The 21363-nt window shown below is 43.6% G+C and overlaps 1 protein-coding gene and 1 long non-coding RNA gene across 2 annotated transcripts in view; one reads left to right on the top strand and one right to left on the bottom strand.

Moving 5' to 3' along the window:
• The window catches only part of shisa7b (shisa family member 7), a 38111-nt gene that overhangs the window by 11234 nt on the left and 5514 nt on the right, over positions 1–21363 (top strand). The window contains exons 3-8 of the mRNA XM_037092673.1: positions 5348–8473; positions 10241–10483; positions 10570–10686; positions 11092–11237; positions 15805–16041; positions 20539–20920. Coding sequence (XP_036948568.1) covers positions 8058–8473; positions 10241–10483; positions 10570–10686; positions 11092–11237; positions 15805–16041; positions 20539–20920 — 1541 coding nt within the window. The 5' untranslated portion in view covers positions 5348–8057. The remainder of the gene's footprint in view (positions 1–5347; positions 8474–10240; positions 10484–10569; positions 10687–11091; positions 11238–15804; positions 16042–20538; positions 20921–21363) is intronic.
• LOC119016640 lies at positions 224–5339 on the bottom strand. The gene is made up of 3 exons (XR_005074217.1): positions 4812–5339; positions 1273–3534; positions 224–1182 (listed from the first exon to the last, which is right to left on the bottom strand). It is a non-coding gene; the product is annotated as an uncharacterized LOC119016640 (long non-coding RNA).

Here is a 21363-nt window from a genome sequence, read left to right as displayed (position 1 = left end):
TCTTTGATTGTTTCAGTCATTTTTCAAGCTAAAATGTTAAATATTTGCTGGGTTCAGGTGTTTTTAATGTAAGGAATCACTCTTTTTCATGGTAATTAATGTAAGTAAATGTTCAGGACTGTTGGTTGGACAAAAATAACAATCTGAAGACGTCAGTTTGAACTCTGGGAAAATGTGATGAACATTTTTCACAATTATTTTGTCATTTTACTGACAAAGCATGAAAATAACAAAGATAATTAGGAGCCCTCCCAAATTCCAAATAATTTTAATTTTAAATGATTTAAAACATAGTAAAGAGGCATCTAAGTATGTAGGCCAAAAAATAAAATAAAATAAATATATAAATGAACTCCATGAACCACTTTGACAGCCCACTCATTTGTATAATGGTGCAGAAAGACAAAAACAAATGTGAAAAGAAAATTCAAAAATAAAGAATGACAAATAGAAAATGTATACAGATTTTAATAAATACATTTAAAATGAATAAATTGAAAATTTAAGCAAAGAAATTAAGTTTAAAACAGAAAATGTCACATTTAATACATTGATTATTGACTTGATTTATCTTTTATATATTATTTTTGGTGCATATTAATTAATTTATTGAGCCTTTTATTCAGTAGTTTCAGTCCTCCATATGTGAGGAGCTGTAAACAGTGCATGTTTGACATTTTTGTTGCTAGATTACCAAAACGATATTATCACTTGTCTAAATTATCATTAGATTTTTAGAGTCTTTAGACATTTGAAACAACAACTTAAATAACTTAAATTCTTATATTTCATCATAATTATCAACAGAACTTTAAAATAATAATATGATAATGATATGATAATATTACTACATTACGATTCACAACTTATATCAGCTTCACAAAGACGTAACAGGCAGATATTTGCATTTACGATCGATTAGTTTTGACGTCGTTCAACACTCAGCCCCTCTGTGATTCTGGGTTACGTTCCGTATGTCCTTGGTGAGCCAAAGTTCGTCATGTTCTCTGTAAACGAGGCTCAGCGTGGCAGAGAGTCGACCGACTGGCAGCACATCTCCGAATGTTTGAATCACTCAGGGAAGCATTACTCATACATTCAGGTTTTGTAACACACGGGGGCTTAAAATAACTGCAGTTTGGAGTCGATTTTCTTTGGGATTACTGCACTTTGTATACATTACTGTAGATGAGAATAGATTGAGAGTGTGCTGTTAATGGACACTAATGTTACGTAAATCGGTGCATAAAGGAAAATGAAAGGGTTACTCACGTCGGGGAGAAACCACAGCGCAGCGTGGACGGTGGTGACACAAGTCCAGGAAGATCTGAGAAGACAAATGATGTACATGATTTAAATTCTTTTAGCATTAGTGCTGAATTAACAGGTTAGTCAGGGGAAATGTATCCTCGAGGATTCATTGTCACTTTGGAAGTAAAAAGGATAAAAATGTGCTGGTTCCAACATCTTAATGTAAGTATCTGCTGGTTTTTATTCTTGATTGTAATAAAGTGAAGTATCATTTAATAACTTCACTACCTTGACTTTGACGCTGCTTCCTTCCTTTGTTGATTCTGGTTTTCTGAAGTCTGTCTCAACAAAAGATTACATTATGCTAAGTCTTTTTCCCTGCATGCCTTGAGATCTTGTGATCTTGGCATATCAAGCATGCTTCATGCTTGCTGGCTCGCTCACGCTGAGCAGATTAACTCCTTAGATACTGAAACTTGGTACTGAATGACGAGATATCTTTAATGCTCAGCGGGATCGAGGCAGTCGGTGCCGTGAAAGTATTTAAGTTTGATTCCCGACACTCAGTCAAAGCTACTTCATGCTAATGAGGGACTTTCGGCATGATTGAAAATCCAGAAAGAACTTAAAGAAACAAAACATTGTTGAGTTAAAATGAAGACGGATTATTTTGCACTTTAGAAACACATTTCGGTGACAGACAAGCGGGAGTGTTTGTGTTGTTATAGGAGGGAAAGACAGTCGGCATCCAGTGCCAAAAAACACCTTGGACACGTACCAATACTTTCACAAAGACGAGATTTGTTTTTGTCTCATTTTTGTGGTTTTGTTGAGCAAATGAAAACAATGGATCAAGAACATTTCACAGTTCCACTTTGCAACGTCATTTCTCGTCAGTGTAGGTAGATAAACTGCTAAAGAAGACGTAGAGAATTAGAAATGTGTAAATGTGACATGTTGTGTGCTGCAGACATGGTGCAGATGATCTATAGTATACCACAGGATTCTGGCAGGTTCTGCTGGCAGGGAGGCTGAGCAGCAGGCATATGGGCAGCAAGACAAATCCATACATGTGTGCAGCACACGCAGCGTGACAAATGGCCGAGCTCAGCGGGGAGACGCAGGCATGTGAACCACCAGCCGGGCAGGCGTAGAGATGAAGATGGTAGACGTGGAGGACGGGCAGGTTCACTGAGGAGGCTGGTAACACAGTGAAGGTCTTAATCATTTCTTAACGTGTAGGCTCGGCTGCATAATCGCTCTTTACATCCGTCTGACAAAGTTTTATATTCATGTAAACGAAGCAGCGAATTTCATGTGAGAAATGTGTCATTAGTGGGTGTATAAGTGTTATTTGAACACATCGCTGCGCTGCCTTCTCACAGTGGGGTTGTCCCGCATGCACAGACTCTCAGATTGATTCAGAATAACAAGCAGGAATATCCTTTTTAATAAACGCAGTCATAATGAAATGAAAATCCCATTACTGTGGCTTCCTGAGCACTGTTATCTTTCGTTGTTATCTCACTGTGTCTCGGTACAAAAACAAGAATTAAAGCAGCCAATAAAGCCGTCACAGAGACGTTTGAGCGGTCCCACCTCTCCCCCTCACATCCTGTTTTAACAAGCGATAACATCACATTCAGGAAGAGAAACGCTCCCGACATGCTGTCCTGCTGCATCTCTGAATAAATTCATGAATTCATCATTTCAAGGATGCACTTAGGCGGACTGTTTGTATTAGCTGTGTGCACTTTAATTGGCTGCTTTTATTAGGGTTAAATTCATTAAGTCTGAAACCTGCAGACGCATGTTGCTTGATTAACCCACGATCTCGTCTGCGTCTGCATTAATCTGCAAATTTATGCTGTTTTCCCTCCGATTGAATTGATGCACTTATTGCCTGGAAAGCCGGTGGAAGTTCAGCTGTTTGTCAGCAGGGGCTTCTTAATTACGACATCTGAGGGAAGCGGGTCGGAAAAGCCCCCCGAGGGTGGAGATACACTGATGTGAAGCCGGGCTGTCAGGGCAGCAGAGCGCCCCGAACTTTCCAGCAGAGAGGACCGGGGCTATTTAGGTTACTGTGATTCAGGAAATAGTTCCCGTCAACCTCCCGACCCGGGAATCAGAACATCCTGTTCTCGTGTATTTTTCTCCTCCACTTGTCTTGTTGCCGTCTGTCGTTCACTGTTTGATGAATATTCTCCTGCTCTGTGATCGGACTCTGTGGTCGGCTGCAGGTGATGTCGTCGCTCCGGTGTCTGATATATAAAAGTAGATTTTCTGCAGAGGGACGACAGACAGAGACGAGAGATTATGATCATCTCAGTTGTTTTAAAGGGCTCACTGGTGCGACCAATGTAATGCTTAGTCGCGCTTGACAGATTTTTGGGTCCATGTGTGACCAAAGTGGTTCCTCCCTGGAGCCCTGTGTGTGTGTCAGTCTATCATTTGGAATCTGATAACAACCACTGATATGTTATGATTGTGACATCTGATCATATAACTGATTTATTAGTTCATCAGCTGACGCTAGATCAGGGCTGGGCAGGTATATTTTTTTTTAAGTTGGATATTGTTGAATCATAATGATACTAAAGTGATTTTCTGAACTTACTGGAGTGTTTCTACTTGTTGTGGTACTTGTCTTTGCCCTCTTTAGTCATTATTTCCACATTACTGAAGATTATTGGTCAGAAATATAAATATAAGTGTGTTAATATTTTGTGAAAGTACCAAAAATCATCTCTACAAGATTGCTGCAATACAGATAATGAAGTAGGGTTTCTTTTGAGTAAAAATATTTCAAACATTGTTTTTTTTTTTGCAGTGAACCATCTAATATGTTAATAAAACACTTGTGACCAACATATTTGATGGTGATTAGTTTGTGGTGATCTGCAGATAAATAAGAGTAAGAAAACATCAGGACTTGGGTTGTGAGATTTTTCCTGACAGCAGTGTTGTGCTGAACCCCTCCCAGTCCTGAAGCTGCAGGCCTCATTTTATAAACAGAACACACACACACACACACACACACACACACACACACACACACACACACACACACACACACACACACACATCTGTGGTCTTGCTCTCCTCTGTCCTTCTGTCAGATGACTCCATATGGCAGCTGTCATGTCGCCTGCTCTCCTTTTATCAAAGTCAGACCACGGCTGCTCCCATCTCCTCTGTCAGCTGATGTTTCATATACACAAGTGTGTGTGTTAAGTGTATGTGTGTGTTTGTGTGTGCGTGTGTTGCAGGAGCAACTATATGTGTTGTACATCCCCCAGTAAAGCAGAATTTCAGGTTTAATCAGGCATTATAGAAGCTGTACTGGAGGCCGCTCAAGGCGAGTGTATTATATAAAATCACCTCCCGGCCGTCACCACAGCGTCCTAATGACAGACTTCCTGTGCAAAATACTGGTGTGTGTGTGTGTGTGTGTGTGTGTGTGTGTGTGTGTGTGTGTGTGTGTGTGTGTGTGTGTGTGTGTGTGTGTGTGTGTGTGTGTGTGTGTGTGTGTGTGTGTGTGTGTGTGTGTGTGTCTTCACCTGTCTGGTTTTCTTTGAAAAACGTCACAGAGCAGCTGCAGGAACAGCCGTCAGCGAGCAGTTTACTGACATCACATTGCAGGATTTCTGGGTAATCCTCTTCTCTTGCTGCCATTTTGAGGTGTATAACAGCGTGAAATGTGTCTTCACGCCACACCAAAGTCTCTCACACAGAGACTTACTGTCAGTCACCTCAGTAAAAATGATGCATTAATCGGTTTAAGTAATTTTTTTCAGGGGGAATGACTCTGATTCCAGCTTCTAAATGTGATTATCTTCTGGTTTCTTTCCTCCTCTGTGACTGTACGCTGAATATCTTTAGGTTGTGGACAAAACAAGACATTTGATGACGTCATCTTGAGCTTTGGCAAACACTTATTTAATGAAAATAATAGTTAATTGCAGGTGGGAATCATGTTCATAGATAAATGAACCCCATCCTGTTGCAACCAGAGGATGTTTCTTAACTTTGTTACCAACCACAACAAGCTGAACGCCTCCTCACTAACTCTGTCTGCTGTCTTCTTCTCTTGCAGATGTAAAAACCTGTGAGGGTCAGAAAACGTGGATCTCAACAGGACCGTCCCTGCACCACATGGAGGTTTACCGGGGGAATCTCTCAGCTGCTCTCAAAGCCGAGGCTCCTCGCTAACTGTTCACCCTCCTCTTTTTCCAACTGTTTTTCACTTTCTTTGTCGTCGTCGGGACAGAGGTGACACACACACACACACCTCTTCTCTTACTCGACTGCCGTTTTGTTCCAAGCGAGACCAAAACCAGGTGCCAAAACTGACTGTGTCAAGAGACGAAGCAAAAAAAAAAAAAAAATCATCATCAAGAGTTTATTTAACCATTTAGTAACTGAAGAACAGCTTTTTCTCTCCGCGTCTACACAGGAACACATTCCGAACATCCTGCTTCCCGTTAACACGCGGTCATCACAGCATACTGAAGAGATGAAGCTTAATATCCATCGTCTTCTGTCAGTGTTTCCATAGCTGCTGCTGTTTTCACACGAGGACGACGATCAGTGCATTATTGGTTCAAAGTGCTTTATAAACCGATCCTCCAGCTGATGGTTCGCTCGTGTGTTAAGCAGTGATAACTCGCCGCCGCCGCCGCGCTCTGACGCCATCTGAACACTTTAAGGCTTCGGCAGGACGTCGTTTGACTGACAGGCAACACGAGCCGCGTCTAACCTGATAATTATAGGCACCGCCGCCGCCACCACCGCCACCGCTGCTGCTGCTGCTATCTCAAAGGCTGAGAGATATTCCACCGTCTCGGTCTGTGCTGTGAAACACTGTTGACACTTTGCCTATCTCCTTCTTCCAGTTGCTTACGTGAGAGACGCCTCTCGCTCGTTGTCGTCTTCTGTTTCTTCCACGCGTGGCGCTCAATCTCGCCACACCGAACAACCTGAACGCCCCCTTTATCTAATCCCAGTGACCTCTTCAACTTTTTTTGCATTCTTCCTTTTGTTCTCCAGGATAAAAAAAACAAAAAAAACCACATGCAATTTAAAACCTTTCACTGTATTTACACTTTTTGTGGAAGGAGATCAAGTTTGTAGAAAAAAAAACAAGACCAACCCAAGTGAAGCCATACTGAACACCAGCCATAGAAGAATACCTTTTACATTTACGACAAGTCCTCAAACACATCAGTGACACATTCAGGGAGTCGATGAAGAATCTGCTGTTGAGAAGAACCCTACATTTCATACGTTTGGATGTCAGAACCCTGTTTGTAAGTCCGGACCTTTTCTACCCGCGTCTTTCCACGTCGCTGTAAATCTGTGACCCGCGGTGTCAAGCGTGGCAGTGAACGTGAACCGCGTCGAGTTCCCGTCGTCGTCGTCCCGTGTTCCTCTGCGTTTGACGGATGAATCCGGACATTTTCATGTCTGTTCTGTGGGCAGAACCTCGCTGCCCTGCTAGAACCGGGCCCAAGCCCTCCTTCGTTCTCTTCTGTTGGGCCAAGCTAAATTCAGAGCAAAGACACTCACACAAGGGTATCGAACGCACATAGATCCTCACGTTTTTTTTTTTTTACAAATCTTTCCGTTCTGTGATTCTTGCTGTTGGTCACTCTTCTGTGAATGCCTTTACACGCTCGTTTATTGAACTGATCTTCGTCCTCTTGCAGCTGCTCGGAGGACTTGATGCTGCTTAACGCTTTACAAGTCAAAGTCACTGTCCACAAAGTCACTGTTCTACTGTAAGTTAAACCAAAACTTCAAGCATATTGACCTTTACTGATCCTCTTCCTCCGAAACCGTTTTGCGAGGAAGAGCTCGTTTCATTGGCAGATTGTGAGCAAGACGTTGAAGGAATCTGAATTTTGACTCGCAGCTCGTGCCAAACTCAGACTGACTTCCTCTCAGTTTGTCCACGAGATCTCTGAAGCTGCCGGCGCTGTTTACAGACACGAGACTCGCAGTGCTCGAGTGTTTGATTTGACTTAAGCAAACATTATTTTTCCATGTACATCGGTTCTCCACGCAGGACAACAGAAGTGCCAAACAAGAAATACTTCCAACATCTGCTTGTCAAACGTGAAAAATAAAGTTTACATGCAGCGCTAAATGTTTACAGACTACATTTTCCATTAAAGTTTCTTACATGAATCGTAACGTTCGTGCCATAAACGACGCCCAGAAAACTCTTCTGTCGGAGATATAAGACTCTTATTTTGGAGGGGTCCTTATATTTAAAGGGTTTACACTCATTTTGTTTACAGAACCTGTAAAAAAATGACTGCCTGTTTTTGACAAACTCTTAATTTTGGCCAGTGGACTGTAAACTGACAGACCAAAATTAAATATCTGACACCTGCTGCCATAAAAACAACAAACAACGCGTTCTTCTATATTTCTAAGCGTTTTCATTTGGATTGATTCTTCAGTACTGCAGACATTTCACAGGGCCTAAAAACTCTGAAAGACCTCAATGTTTACACAAGCTGCTTAAAGGAAGGATTTGTATCCAGAGAGAAATGTTTACATTCAGATGAACGAGTGAAATGCCAAACACATTCATGACACATCGCTTGAACTAAGAGAGAGAAACTCTTTGCACCTGTACAGAGAGTACAGATCAGACTGCGTTTCATACAAAAGGTTTTTATAAGTCAAGAAGCGGCCATCTTGGAAGAGGACGCTGATTATTCACGCCGCATGAGGAGCTGTTAATGTGATTTTTTTTTTTTTTTTTTTAAACAACGGCTCAAGAACTTGATAAAACAATGAAACCAACTATTTCAAAAGGGATGTTCTGCTCGTCCTTCGTCCTCCTGCTTTCCTCCTGCCTGGCTGTTTCCACGCTGACCATCACCACGGAGCGACGCGCTGTCGATAGCGACGTCAGGACTCTGACCAGCGGCGGTAGCTCCGCTGCAGCTGGTAAACGGAGCACCACCTTGTTCCTCCTGACTGGCTACAAGAGGCCACTGCCGCCGCTGCCCGCCGGACCAAAAGTGGCGCCGAAAGCAGCCGAGGTGGAGGACGGAGACGATCCACCGGTCGTGGCCGAGCTCCCTCCGAAGCCCCTCCCTCAGACCATGTTACCAAGGAACATGACGGCTGACGCCCTGAAGCCTCCGCTCGGAGCCGCGCAGGTGGCGCCGCCTCCGAGACAGCTGGTGGATGTGGACGTGTGCAGGTACAGAACTATAGACCACTTCCTGTTGTGTGATGTTTTGAGCTTATTATTGTCTTGAAGGGAATTCTGTTATTTTATGAACCTAACGGAGGAGAACTGATAACATTTCCTTTTATTATTTGACCGACTTTAGAACCCGATTTTTATGTTTTGTTGTTTAGTCTCGAGTCTCCAAACGGTGGAAATGTTTCTTGAACTCTGAAGTCTTTATTTTTGTTGAATATTATTTGAATTTGTCCAACCCTGATCTGCAAAAAGCCCTCAGGACGAAGTCGAGCTGTTGTTGTAACAAACCTCGATCGTTTTGAGGAATTAAAACATCGTCATCCAAGTATTTGTTTGTCCTTTGACTGGAAACGCGACCTTGAAACGAAAGTCAAATTGACTTGTAAATCTGAGAGTCGTGACTCCTCCAGTAGAGGATGAGTGTTCTCACAGTTCAGAACAGTTCTGCTCGCTGTAAAAACAACTGTTTGGTTAAAAAAGAATCTGCGACAACCAGAAATGATGAGCCTGAAGTCAGCGGGAGGCTTCGTCTCCTCGACGGCACACACTCATTTCCATCTGTGTAATGTGTTGATCGCATCATGATGCTTCTCCTCCTGCAGCTCTGATCTCGATCCCACTGAAGCTTATATTTTGCACTGAGAGGCGTCTTGCTGTTGCTAGGCAACATGTAATCAGCTCTCCATCAGTTGTGTGCTGGCGAGCTCCACGCTGCATCTATCGACAGCAGCTACGATCCAACGCAGCACCAACAGTCCACCAGCAACAACTTACATAAAGCTCCCCTTGTGTTTCTGCAAGCGTGATGTTTCCCTGAATGCCGTTTCTTCTGTCTGCACGATTACGTCACACCGCTGGCCGCCATTAGCTTTTCATCCGGTTGCAGTGTTGAGTGTTGTTCTCTTCCTGTTGGAGAAACAGCCTCGGTGGTGTTGAGGCTCCTGCACTGACACACGACACCCTGGCTGAATTAAACACAAGGCTGCTGCCTCAGTCTGGGAGCATTAGCATGAATGACACTGTCATGAGTCATGAGTCCATTCCCACTGGTGCCAGCCACACTTAAAATGAATCCTGTCAAGGTCCTGTTAAGTGCTTTAGAGCCTTATGAAGGCATATCTGCGCTACGGTAATGTAGAGGCCATCAAGGTCAGATAGTAATGGGCCTGGATCAAGAATGGCCATGAAAAAAATGTGCATCCGCTCCAGGAAGGACTCGCGTGTTGGTCGACATTGGATCAGTGAGGTTTAAAAGTCTCTGAAACCATTCAGGATTCTCTTTAGAAAACATTCAGAGACACATTTTATCTGTGAATAGAAAACAGAATGTGATCGTATCTGCCCCCTGACCACATCTGGAGGTAGTCTGGCTCGTAGTGTGTTCGGATCTTGGGTAGCTGGCAACTTTATGCATCGTAACATGGATGAAGATGTTTGTTTTTTAGCTACATATGGCTAAAATACAGACTGTTTAGAGATCTAGAGCGTGAGCAGGCAAGACAGCTTAAAGAAACACGACTGTAGTTGCTGATTAAACGTATATTCTGTGCCATGAAGGCGCCAAAAGTTGCAGAACTGCTCGAAAAATTAAAGTGGGCGGAAAGTGAATGACAAACAGTAAGAAAAAATAACTGTGTGTGGCGGATCTGCTGAGAACAAAGCTTGTATTTTACCTAGACATGCCAGTTCTGCATCAAACCAGGATCCAAAGCAATAACGACCCTCTTTAGTACCAGAACTGACTGTGACTTGGATCCACAGGGGTTACTACGACGTGATGGGGCACTTTGACACCACGTTCAACTGCTCCAAGGGCAGCTACATCTACTGCTGCGGCACCTGCCACTACCGCTTCTGCTGCGAGCACCAGAGGAACCGGCTGGACCAGGACTCCTGCAACAACTACATCTCCCCCGTGTGGGCCGACACGCAGCAGCCCGTCACCGTGCCCGTGGGGAACAAGCCCGACCCGGACTTTGAGACGCTCCAGCAGCACAACAGCAGGTCAGAGTCTGGACTTCTTCTCTGTTGCTTGATTTGTCCCGCTCTCGTGGCGAGTGAGTGAATGTGTTTCCTCCTCTAACTAACAGCACGGCGTACGTGATCGGAGGGGTGATCTCCTTCACTCTGGTGGTTGCAGTGGGCGTCAGGATTGCCTTCAGCAAGGTGGCGCGCCGACCTCGCAACAGGGACATCAACATGCCCAGGTGAGAGCGCGAGACAACACCAGGGATTATCTTCTTTGTTGGTTAATCGACTTGTTGTTTGTCCTGTTATAATGTCAGAAGAAGTGTTTTCCCAAAGCGGCAATATGATGTTCTCTTCACAAGCCAAAGATTTTCTGTTTACTGGCACAGAGAAGAAGAATAATTCATGAAATCGGTGCATGATAGTTATCAAAGAAGGGAATTAAAAACATTTCAGATCCATGAATTAGAAGAAATGAAAGTGGCAGCTAATGATAAGTTTGTCTCTGATGGATGTGAAGGATTGATATGAATCAGTCTCCTCACCTCTGTCTCTCTGTCCGTCTGACCTTTTGTCTTCCTCCTCACCCTCTCCCCTTCTTTCCTCCTCGCTCTCATCCCTCCATCCACCCTCTGCTGTGTCAGATCACTGGTGGATATCTTGCGTCACCAGTCGAGCCCGGTGCAGCAGGGAGAGAGGAACAACACCACAGTGTTGACCACGACCACCTCGGACGGTCGGACGTCTAAAAACCTCTACACGCCCATCCTGCAGAGCAAAGACAACCGCAGTAAGTGGCACAACGAAACAAAAAACAAATGGGAGTAATTACACACGATCATCAGGGCGAGAAACATGAAGCGAGGCCTGTCCCCCGGTGACATGGACGATAATTGTCGCTGCTTTATACTCAGATCTCAGTTCAGTCTCAGAATCAGTAACAACACATCGCACTTCAGCAGGAAATCATTTGTTGTGACTGAGGAGTTGCCAGACGCTGCTATTTCGAGATACAAAAGGATAATCACAGAGGGGTTTTGTTTTAAAATGAAGCCAATCTGCAGAAATAACAGCTGAAAATCCTTTTTATTTGTTCATTATGTGGCTTCACCTTTACTTACTCAGTGTGAGGGAGGGAATACCTCTGAATTACAACATTAATTTGATGCTCTGTGCTGACAGAAGTACACACACAAGGTATTCAAAGGTTTCCCAGCGTATTTAGTTAAAAAAAAAAACGTTTCTCCTCTCTGTCAAACTGATGCTGATGCTGTATTGATGTAATGTACTGTTGACTCATCATGCACCACCAGAGGACGGGATGAAAGGGATTTTTGTATATTGTACATATTTATGTAGCACTTACTTAAACCCGAGCGTGTCTTACAATAGTTACTATCACTGCTCAACACAAGAGCTACGAGAAAATATGCCTTTTTCTTGCTAATGCTACATTGTGAGCTCGTTAGCTGTTAGCAGCCAGTGGGCAGCAGCTCCAAATCAATTCTACAAATCTGTATTTAATCCTTTGTTTTGTCATCTGCTGCCCCTCAGACGGCCTCCACAGCGCTGTGTCGTCTCTGATGACGCAGAAATGTTGCTCTCGTTCGCAGAAAACAGTCGGAACTATCGTGTTTCTCTGGTTTACAGGAAACAGGTTGAGCAGAGCGAGTGGTGGATATCAGAGTACTGATGAACGTGTTTGTTTTTCTTGTATTGCAACAGTTCACACACACACACACTCACACACACACTCACACACACTTCTCTCTTTACTGTTCTGTCGCTCTGCCACTGTCTCTCACACAACAAGCTCTCTGCTCTCAGTCTCTCCAGGATTTTGCTGAGTAGTTTTGTGTTTTTTAGATTTATTTTATGTTTTATTTTGGGTTTAGACATCAAGAAATTCAACTCAAGGAAAATGTGCTTCAGTACAAATTAAGATATTCCAAAAATGTCATGTTTTTGTGTAGAGCTGTTTGCTTCGCAGCGCAGTTCGAGGTGTATTTCATCCTTTCGGTCTGACTTGTGAACTTCTTTGAATGGACAATAAAGCTGAAGCTACGTGCTTTTGTCCTTCACCTGCTCCCTCTCTGGAGTTGTTGGAGACAGTAAAACACATCCTGCGTTATGTTGATGTGCAGTTTGATGGAATTAATTGTAGAAATAAAGTAAAATTATAGAAAAGCAAAGAAGCCATGTCCTGGAGGGACTGTCTCTCTCTCTCCTGTCTCTATCTTTCTGTCCCTCTCTGTCCTCTCTCTCTCTTTCTTTCTCTATCCATTGACACAAATGCTTACTCGACACATGGCTCCGTGTCTCTGGAGTGGTTGTCCATCAGTTTGTCGGCTCTGCTCTCTTCGCAGCTGGAAACTTGCACCACCATTTTAACCAGCAGGGGTCTGCATCCAGCCCCAAACACTCTGCTACCATCGGTAAGCCTCGTGGTTAGCAGCACAGTCCAGCGCAGGCGGCCCGCGAGCTGCCGGCCGGATTCGCGGCCTCACTACCACACTGTCTGTCTGTCTTGTTGTCGGTATGACGGCCTGTTGTCCTGGCGCTCTTAAAGCAGCTGTGCCGCTCTCAGCGCTACTCCGTGGCAAATAATGGAAGCGCAACACCTACGGATGTTTATAATGACGCACGGGGTTGTGTTGAGAGTGACACATCTTTCATAAGAGCGTGAGCTAAAAGTTGTCTGGCCTGCCCTCTGCTTAATGCAAGCCTGTCTGCCCCCCTCCACCCACCACCACCACCACCACCACTAGCCTGCTTCCAAATGTGCTTCTTCTCCTTCTTCTTCTTCTTCTCTTTCTGTGTAGCAGTGATCTGCAAGTGTGCTTACAGCTGATTACCAAAGGTCTTGGCTTAAGCAAGGTCACTGCACTTTACCTGAGTGTGTTTTCCCAGGCTCTGCACCAAGAAAACAAAAAAAAAAAGCAATGCTAGCACAAGTGATTCATCTCCGAGGAAAAGGTTGGACCTCCCATGATGAGTCAAATAACCGTTCATGGTGCATCTAACATGGCTGACAGAGAATAATGGATATATGTGTTATAGTTGTAATGTGCAGTTCTAGTTGCTGTGGAAGAAAAAAAAACAAAAAAAAAAGGTTACAAGCATGATTTTCCCTGAACTTTTTAAATTGTTCTCGCTGCATCTTACTCGAAGACATCACACCCACATGTGTCCCGCGGGGAGTAAATTACACAAGAAGGCAACAGTGAGGAATACAAATCAAGTTGGAGTGCAGATTAAACTAAATGTTCAGTTCCAATTGTGCTCTTCTGTGTGCTGCAGGCAAAGATCGTCAGCTGTTCAGTTGCTGCAGTGGACGAGAAAGTCAAAATCTATAAATTTGATAACTTAAATCGCCGATAAACATGCGAATATTCAAGTGGTTGTTGCATACAGCCAAGATATCTTTTTATTTTTGAGCCTTTTCTCTAGTAATTCAGTGGATTTGTTGTTTTTGAGAGTTACAGTTTCAGACTCTCTCCACCTTCATAATCGCCGAGCAGAGAGACAAAACACACGACTGGGATAAAATCATTATTGTGAATTTATTTGTCTACAAAAATTGTGTAGTGAAAATTATATTGTGACCGACGGAAAGATATTTAAAGTGAATTAAGCTTTAGTTAATCGTTATTTCACTGTTAACAATGAAACGTCTTTAAAACCAGTAATTCAACAATTGTTTATTTTAAAGTTGCTACTGATGTTTTCAATGTAATTTACTGAACCATAAAGTTTCCATTTATTACTGATAAATATTATAAAGTGTTACCAGATGTGCCACTCCGGCTCTGATGTATTCTGCAAAGTAACTCTTGAATAAAGTTACCACCTCTGAAAGGTTGTAGAGTGGAAGTTTAAAGTAGCAGAAAATAGAAATACTGCAACACCAGAGGAGTTTTTCCTGCTCGTATCAGACGATGCCTTCAAAAATATCTCGTGTTGTTTTAGTCACGATTCTAGTCCAGTCGTGTGAATTCATCCCTGCTAGTTTTTGGTTTCTAAAGGTGAGATTTGAAACCTTTTTAATGGACGCTTCCTTCCTGAGTTGTCTTCAGCTCTGTCCTCTCTCTTCCTGTGTTAGATAAGGTGAACGGCCTCCTGGGAGGATACAAGAACAGAACACTTCAGCTCTCTGAGTCAGACACTCTGCACACATTGAACAAAGTTCACTTCTCTATGACACCATTATCCAAAACCCTCTCTGTCAGCCGTCGTAGGTGTTCCAAAAAAAAAAAAAAAAGAAGAAAAAAATCAATTACCTCACACTCTCGGAAATGACTGAGCTAATTCTGTATGATGGCACTGAAAGCAGCTCCTCCAGCTCAGTGTGTGTGTGTGTGTGTGTGTGTGTGTGTGTGTGTGTTGTCTTCAGCCTTCCTCCCGTTTTTTTTTTTTTTTTTTTATAAACCACACGATCTCAGAGCTAGCATTGTTTTTTTGTTCCTCCCTCACCGTGTGTGTCACATGCGCGGTACAGAAGTCGATGTGGTGTGTGTTCCCTGGCTGACGCTTAACACAGACATTATTGGCCATTACTGTCAGCGGTCAATGACCAGATATGTCCAGCAGTTATCTTAACAAGATCGCGGCCCATAACCATTACCACCCTGAATGGACTCGACATCGATTGTGTCCGTCTCAAAGACAGGAAACAACAGCAAATGGCCAATTTTTCCACAGTTACGTAACATTTTATTGCTGCTTTATATCTTTACTTTCTCACATTTTTTTTTATATATCCTGCAGCAGTTAATAAACTTTATTTCTTATTGTTTGCTAATAAATCCAACTCGTCAGTGGTTCCAACAATGTGCAGCATGTGTTTGACGACACATGAGCTCATTGTCCCTGTTTGGACGCACAGAACCGTCACATGTCGGGTCGCGGCTGAGAGCGCCTACATGTCGGGTCGCTGTCTGTTTGCTGTTTGGACAATATGAACGTACTCACATGCGGTGTGATGTGAACTGATATGAGTATACATGTTGCAAAAAAAACCAAAAAAACAGACACCCTTTCCCCTCCCCCATACCGCTAATCTTACATAAGACAAATCATTTTTTTTATATGTGTATCGATCGATGTGCCGCTTTTGCACTTTGCATAAATGTGACTGTGTGTGTGTAGATTCCCTCCCCGGTGCTATCAGTGTATTTTTTGTGTATTTCTATGTGGCTGATATGATTGTGTGTTTGAGCCTCAGACGAACAGTACGGAGTTGTATTTATAGATGGTCGCCATGGAGCTCGGACACACTTCCTGTGTTTACTGATTATTAACCAGCTAGTGTCTTCTTCTTCTTGTTTTTCCTCTTCTGCTCTCTCTTTTCTCTCTAGAGCGTGGAGCCCGGATGAACAACACCCCCCAGCTCTCCTCCGGACCCACCCTGATTTCGGGTAGCGGTAAAGGTCCGAGCGGGGTCGGTGGCAGCAGCATCATGGGAAGCGGCATGAGACACAACAGCAGCCACCCTTCGTTCTCCCACTCCTTCCACAACCTGGCCCAGCTGCCGCCGTCCTACGAGTTGGCCATGAAACCCGAGATCAGCCGCTACAGCTCCCTGAAGAGGCTGGGTGAGTCCGGGCGGAGGGCGGGGGGGGGGCAGAAATGAGAGCTTTCTGGTAGCTCCAGCTATTTAATGTGAACCTCCTTAAAGTTTCAGAACTCACAAGAGACACATCTGAAGCCTCAGAGACAGAGATATCCTGCCTTTAATACTGCGTTCTGGTCAAAGTTTACCTTCCAACGACAAGCTACAGGAGTTAAAGTAATCAGCGTTTGAAAACAACAATGGCGGCTCCTTAAAGACGAACCGGACAGCGTATTAAATTAAAAGGAAAAAATAGAAACCAGACATTCAAATCCAGATTTAAGAGATAACCACCATAAAGTTCCTTTTCTGCGTGTGTGAAAAACCCGACCCGAACCGACAGAATCGGAGCCTCTCAGCATAGCGTTTCAAACAATTACTCACCAAACTGAAAATACACCCACGTCTGGTGCTCGGCAGGTGTTCATTTTCTGACCTTGTCACACATCCACAAGAAAAAGTACGTATTAAAAATTGAATTTTTTGTTGTTTTACATCCAGCCCCCAGCACACGTCTTTCAAACTGCAGTACAGCCCCGATGACGTCGTTTTTTTTTTTTTAGACATTATCCAACTGTTTTTAAAGGCTGACGCTCCTCCTGACTGCTGAAACTGACCTTTATGTCCAATATATTCAGCGTCAGCCTGTGATTTGGTTATCCACAGTGTCCGGTCAGCGAACCCTCACTGTGATGTCGTTCACACCTGATGTTTATCTAACACTTTCCGACAAGTGGCTGGAAAATGGTTTTGTTGCTGCGCGTTATTGCCAAAAGCTTGGCCATCGTAGTTTAGTTAGGCGACACGGTGCCAAGTGGTTGTTTTATTATTAACATATTGCCTCTACTGACCAATAATACATACAACACCTACTTCTCTGCCAACTCAACTATGAGCCAGTTACTCTCAAGTAAACTGGCCCACTCCCACCGCATGACTTTCTATTCCAGGTATTTCTCTGCTTGTGTTCCCGGTTAGTTTGACTTTCACGCAGTGGATTCTCGAGTGAACCTCCATTATGGCAGCAGGCAGGCAGACATGGCCGCCAGGAGACTTGTAACTCGGCTGCGAAGCCAAATAAACATCTCAGTGTCGTCTGAATGTGTAAACTGTTTCTGCTAAACAGCCATAACAGTCAAGTAAACACAGTGAAACAGAAAAAAAAGAAAAAAAGGGGAGGGGGATGTGAATGACGGGATTGGAGCGAGACTGAGAGAATAACGAGGTTGGGAAGGATGGAGAGAGACGGAAGAGGAGAAGATGGAGTTAAAGGGTTAAAATAAAGCATCAGTGTGAAACAGTAAGTAGACGTAGAAAAGGAGAGAAGGAAGAACAAAGAGGGGGGATAGAAAGGAAAAGCGTGAGAGGTCGGTTGACCACAGGAAGAAAACAGCTGATTGGGCAAATAAGGATACAGCAGGAAGAAGAGGAAGAAAGAAAAAAAGAAATATTCTGGAAGATAAAGATGCAGAGAGGTCGAGTGAGCAGAAGGAGAGGGATGGAGGGAGAGGCAGTGAAAGAAAGGAAGAGAGGATTGGAGGGGGAGAGATGGGGAGATAGGGGGAGGGGCGTTGGCTGCTGGTCTGCAGGGGCCTGGCTGCCTTCGACGGGGAAGAAAAGGCGTTTGAGAGGCAGCGGCGCTCTCTCTCTCTCTCTCTCTCTGTCTGTCTTTACCTCTCTCGCCCTGCCTGAAGACTGCAGGGGGAGGGGAGTCGCCTCTGCAGGCTGAGTGATGGATGGTTACTACGTGGGGGATCATATGTGTGTGTGTGTGTGTGTGTGTGTGTGTGTGTGTGTGTGGCTGTACATGGAAGTGGTAATGAGGTGAGAGTCCAGATGAGGCTCTTTTATTATTTTACTTCAGTCGGAGGGAGAAAACACTTTGCTAGACGACGACGACGTGCAGAAAAAAGAACCGGGCGGTTACACGTCAGGCGTTCAGAGGTCACCTCGCTCGCCTTCATCTTCCTCGTTTTCATCATTAAACGGCGATTCTGTCGTGTTAATCGGAGCTTTTCATTGTTCAGATCATCACAGCTGACCGTGTCATTGTTTCACTGAGGCTCCTCCCTTCATCCACCTCTTTGTGTTCTCCATCACTTTATTTCTTTATTCCCTTCACGGCCACGTTTTTACCTTTTTGTTGTGCCTCTCTCACTTTCTCTCACTGCACCTCAAACGACTTTATATAGGATGACTGCACACTGCTGTTTCCTCTGTTATATATATATATATTCATTCTCTGGTGTTATTTTGTAATCTTATCACGGTGGGCAGAGAGACACTTTGCGCAGGAAGTCAGTCTATCAGAGGAACGTGGGATCCCAGTAACATTTTTTGCATTTTTACAATTCAGAACAATAGATGCTGGCTTCTGTTTCAGTTTTGCCGAACAGGATCGAAGCTCGGCTCCAGAGTTTGTTGTCGTAATTTCAACTACGATTCATTGAGCGTTGCGGTGCAGTTTTTTTCGAGTGCAGAGCCGTGAAGTCTGGTCGCTCAAACCCAAAGTTCATCAAGTGCTTTCGACATCGAGAGAGGCTGCAGAGGGTTCATGTGTTCGTCTCTCTCAAGCTCTCTTCTTTGATTTATCACATTTACTTCTGTCAAACATTTACAACACTGTGAACTTGAGGAGATTGTAGCAATGTGACCAGATGTGTTGTCTTGTTATCTGCACCGGCTGATTCAGAGCATCGGGCGCTGATCACTTCAGCAGCAGCATTTTTAAAGCCTGCGTTAGAAAACAGGCTGAATCACCTTTTGAATCAACTGAAAGCAGAGCCGTGTTTTTTACCTGTCTGATTATTAAACGGCAGCTTTTTCAGAGAAAACACCCTGAATATGGGTTTTTTTTTTTTTTAGTGGAACGCCTCTTCAAAAGGAAGCTCAAAATGTTGTCATTGTGTCGCAGAGAGAGGGACTCCTGCCTCTCAGCAGCCATTGTATGAAACCTGCTCCTTTTGATGTGTTTCCCCCGTACAGAAAGGACACTGATAAAGGCTTCTTTGTCTGCGGTCAGCAGCCAGGGAGAAAAAACCTCCAGATAATTTGGCCTTACAGGAAGGGAGTAAACAGAGAGAAGAGAGAGGAGGAGGAAGACCGAGAGGAGGGAGAGAGAGAGGACATGAGACAAACAGAGAGAGGAGGGAAAAGATGGTGGTCAAAAAAAAAAAAGACAGAAAAAACCTCAAGAGCAAAGAGGACATAAAAGAAAACCAAAGGAGGTGAAGGAGACAAAGGAGCAAACAGAAGGAGAGGAGGAAGGAGGGCTGAGGGAAAGAAAAAGGCGAGAGAGGAGGAGGAAGAGGTAGAGAGGTGGCTGGTTAAAGGTCAGGTTTAAATTGGCTCTTGGGGAGCTGCTTCCATGGAAATGCTTTGAAGATTAAAGCGGTCTCAGGCTATAGAGCAGAAACGCTGCGTTTCACTATTAATGAAGCTCGCTAACTGTTCGTCCACGTCTCCTCCCGCTTCATCCCTTTGTTCTGTGTCCCCGTTTCTTTAGATTCATGTCATTTATCTCATTCTGCTCTCATCACGGCTCACCTGTCGATCTAACCTCTATTACAGTCTAATCTTTTGGCCCTGGACTTCTCTTTTTACCTTCATTCTCTTCTGCTTCATGCAATATATATATATATATATATATATATATATATATATATATATATATATATATATATATATATATATATATATATATATATATATATATATATATATATATATATATATATATATATATATATATATATATATATATATATATATATATATATCTCTCTTTTATTCCTCCGTCTTCACCGTCTGTCCTCCTCTGACTCCATCACCTTCATTTCACCTCTTTCACATCATCTTCCTATTTCATTTTTTCACTCCTCTCCCTTTCCCTCCACATGTGACACTTTTTCTATCTTTTTAGTTCGTCCTTGACTTTATCTTCCTCTTATGCCATTTTTTTTAATCTTGCATTGACATTTCCATCTTCAACCTTGGACAGTTATAGGAAACAACCGGACCACAGAATCCTTTTAGCTCCACGAGCGTCCGTTTAGCTTTCCACGTGACCGTCATTATCTCAAGAAATAACTTGACGTTGGGTTCAAATGGCGCCGGATCATTTTTTCTGGCGTTATTCAACAAAAACCTTTTTTATGAATGATTTCTTTCATCAACCAAAAAATACAACTTCCTCATATAAGCGGATTTAGTTTTACTTTCCTCTGATTTGTATCATGTGTAAATATATATTTTGTGATCTGAGCTGTTGGTGTTAGATTAGAAGTCTTCAGTGAGACCTGAAGTCACATATTAAAGCTGTCAAACACTGAATTTACAGTTAAATTTAAGAGTTTACAAATAACATCAGATGACATTTTATAGGATTAATCAGTTGAATTGATTTACATAATAATAAAGAATCATCTTTGTCATTTTTATTAACATCTTGCACAATTCTGTGTCTCTTTTGCTGAACCAGAGAAAGAACTTGACGAGTACTCCAGCTACTACAACTCCAAGCGCCGCTCCAACAACGCTCCGCCCTCCTTCCACTCCTCGCAGCACCACCTGCCCTGGGGAGGCGAGTACACGCTGGGATCCAGGGGCACGCTGCCCCTCAACGGCTCCCGGCCCCGCGTCCAGATCCCCGCCTCCACCCCGAACCCGTACCCTCTTCCCGCCCAGTCGCATTACACCAGCTCTTCCTTCGACAGGCCGCCGCGCCGCGTCCGCTCCCAGGACCAGCTGCTGGCGCTCGGGGAGGGCAACACGCTGTCCCGCCTCTCCAAGAACCAGCAACATCAGTACTACAAAGCCATGATGAACTCCAGCAGGGGCTCCAACTCGCAGACGCTCCGCAGGTAAGATGAGAGAGGTGAGAGGTGTGAGGAGAGAAAACAGGTAGATGAAAAGAGGAAGAAGAAGAAGAGGGAAGATGAGAGACAGTGGAGATCGTACTGATGTCAGATGATCTGAGACGAGTAATAAAATAATAACATGAAGGAGAATCAGTTTTTCTTGCTCTTGACTTTTATTAAACACTGAAGATGTAAAGATCTGAAGTTTTTGTCAAGGTGAGGATTCATTCACACATTAAATCAGCCCAATTTAAAACCTTTTACAAACAGCAGTTGATGAAACAATCTCAGCTCAGGGTTCACGTGTCGGCCCGCTCGACCACATCAAGCTCAAATTTAGTGGTGTTGGTCGTCGCTGCTCTGAGGAAAATCTAAAAATTATCCAGTTGTCGGAACTGCAACAACAATGACACCACTTTGAAACGCTACATGGGGAAAAAATGTCT

This window comes from Acanthopagrus latus, chromosome 3 (genome assembly GCF_904848185.1).
Source record: "Acanthopagrus latus isolate v.2019 chromosome 3, fAcaLat1.1, whole genome shotgun sequence".
Taxonomy (NCBI): Eukaryota; Metazoa; Chordata; class Actinopteri; order Spariformes; family Sparidae; genus Acanthopagrus; species Acanthopagrus latus.
The sequence above is the reverse complement of the archived record's forward strand: the minus strand, read 5'-3'. Positions and strand labels throughout refer to the sequence as shown.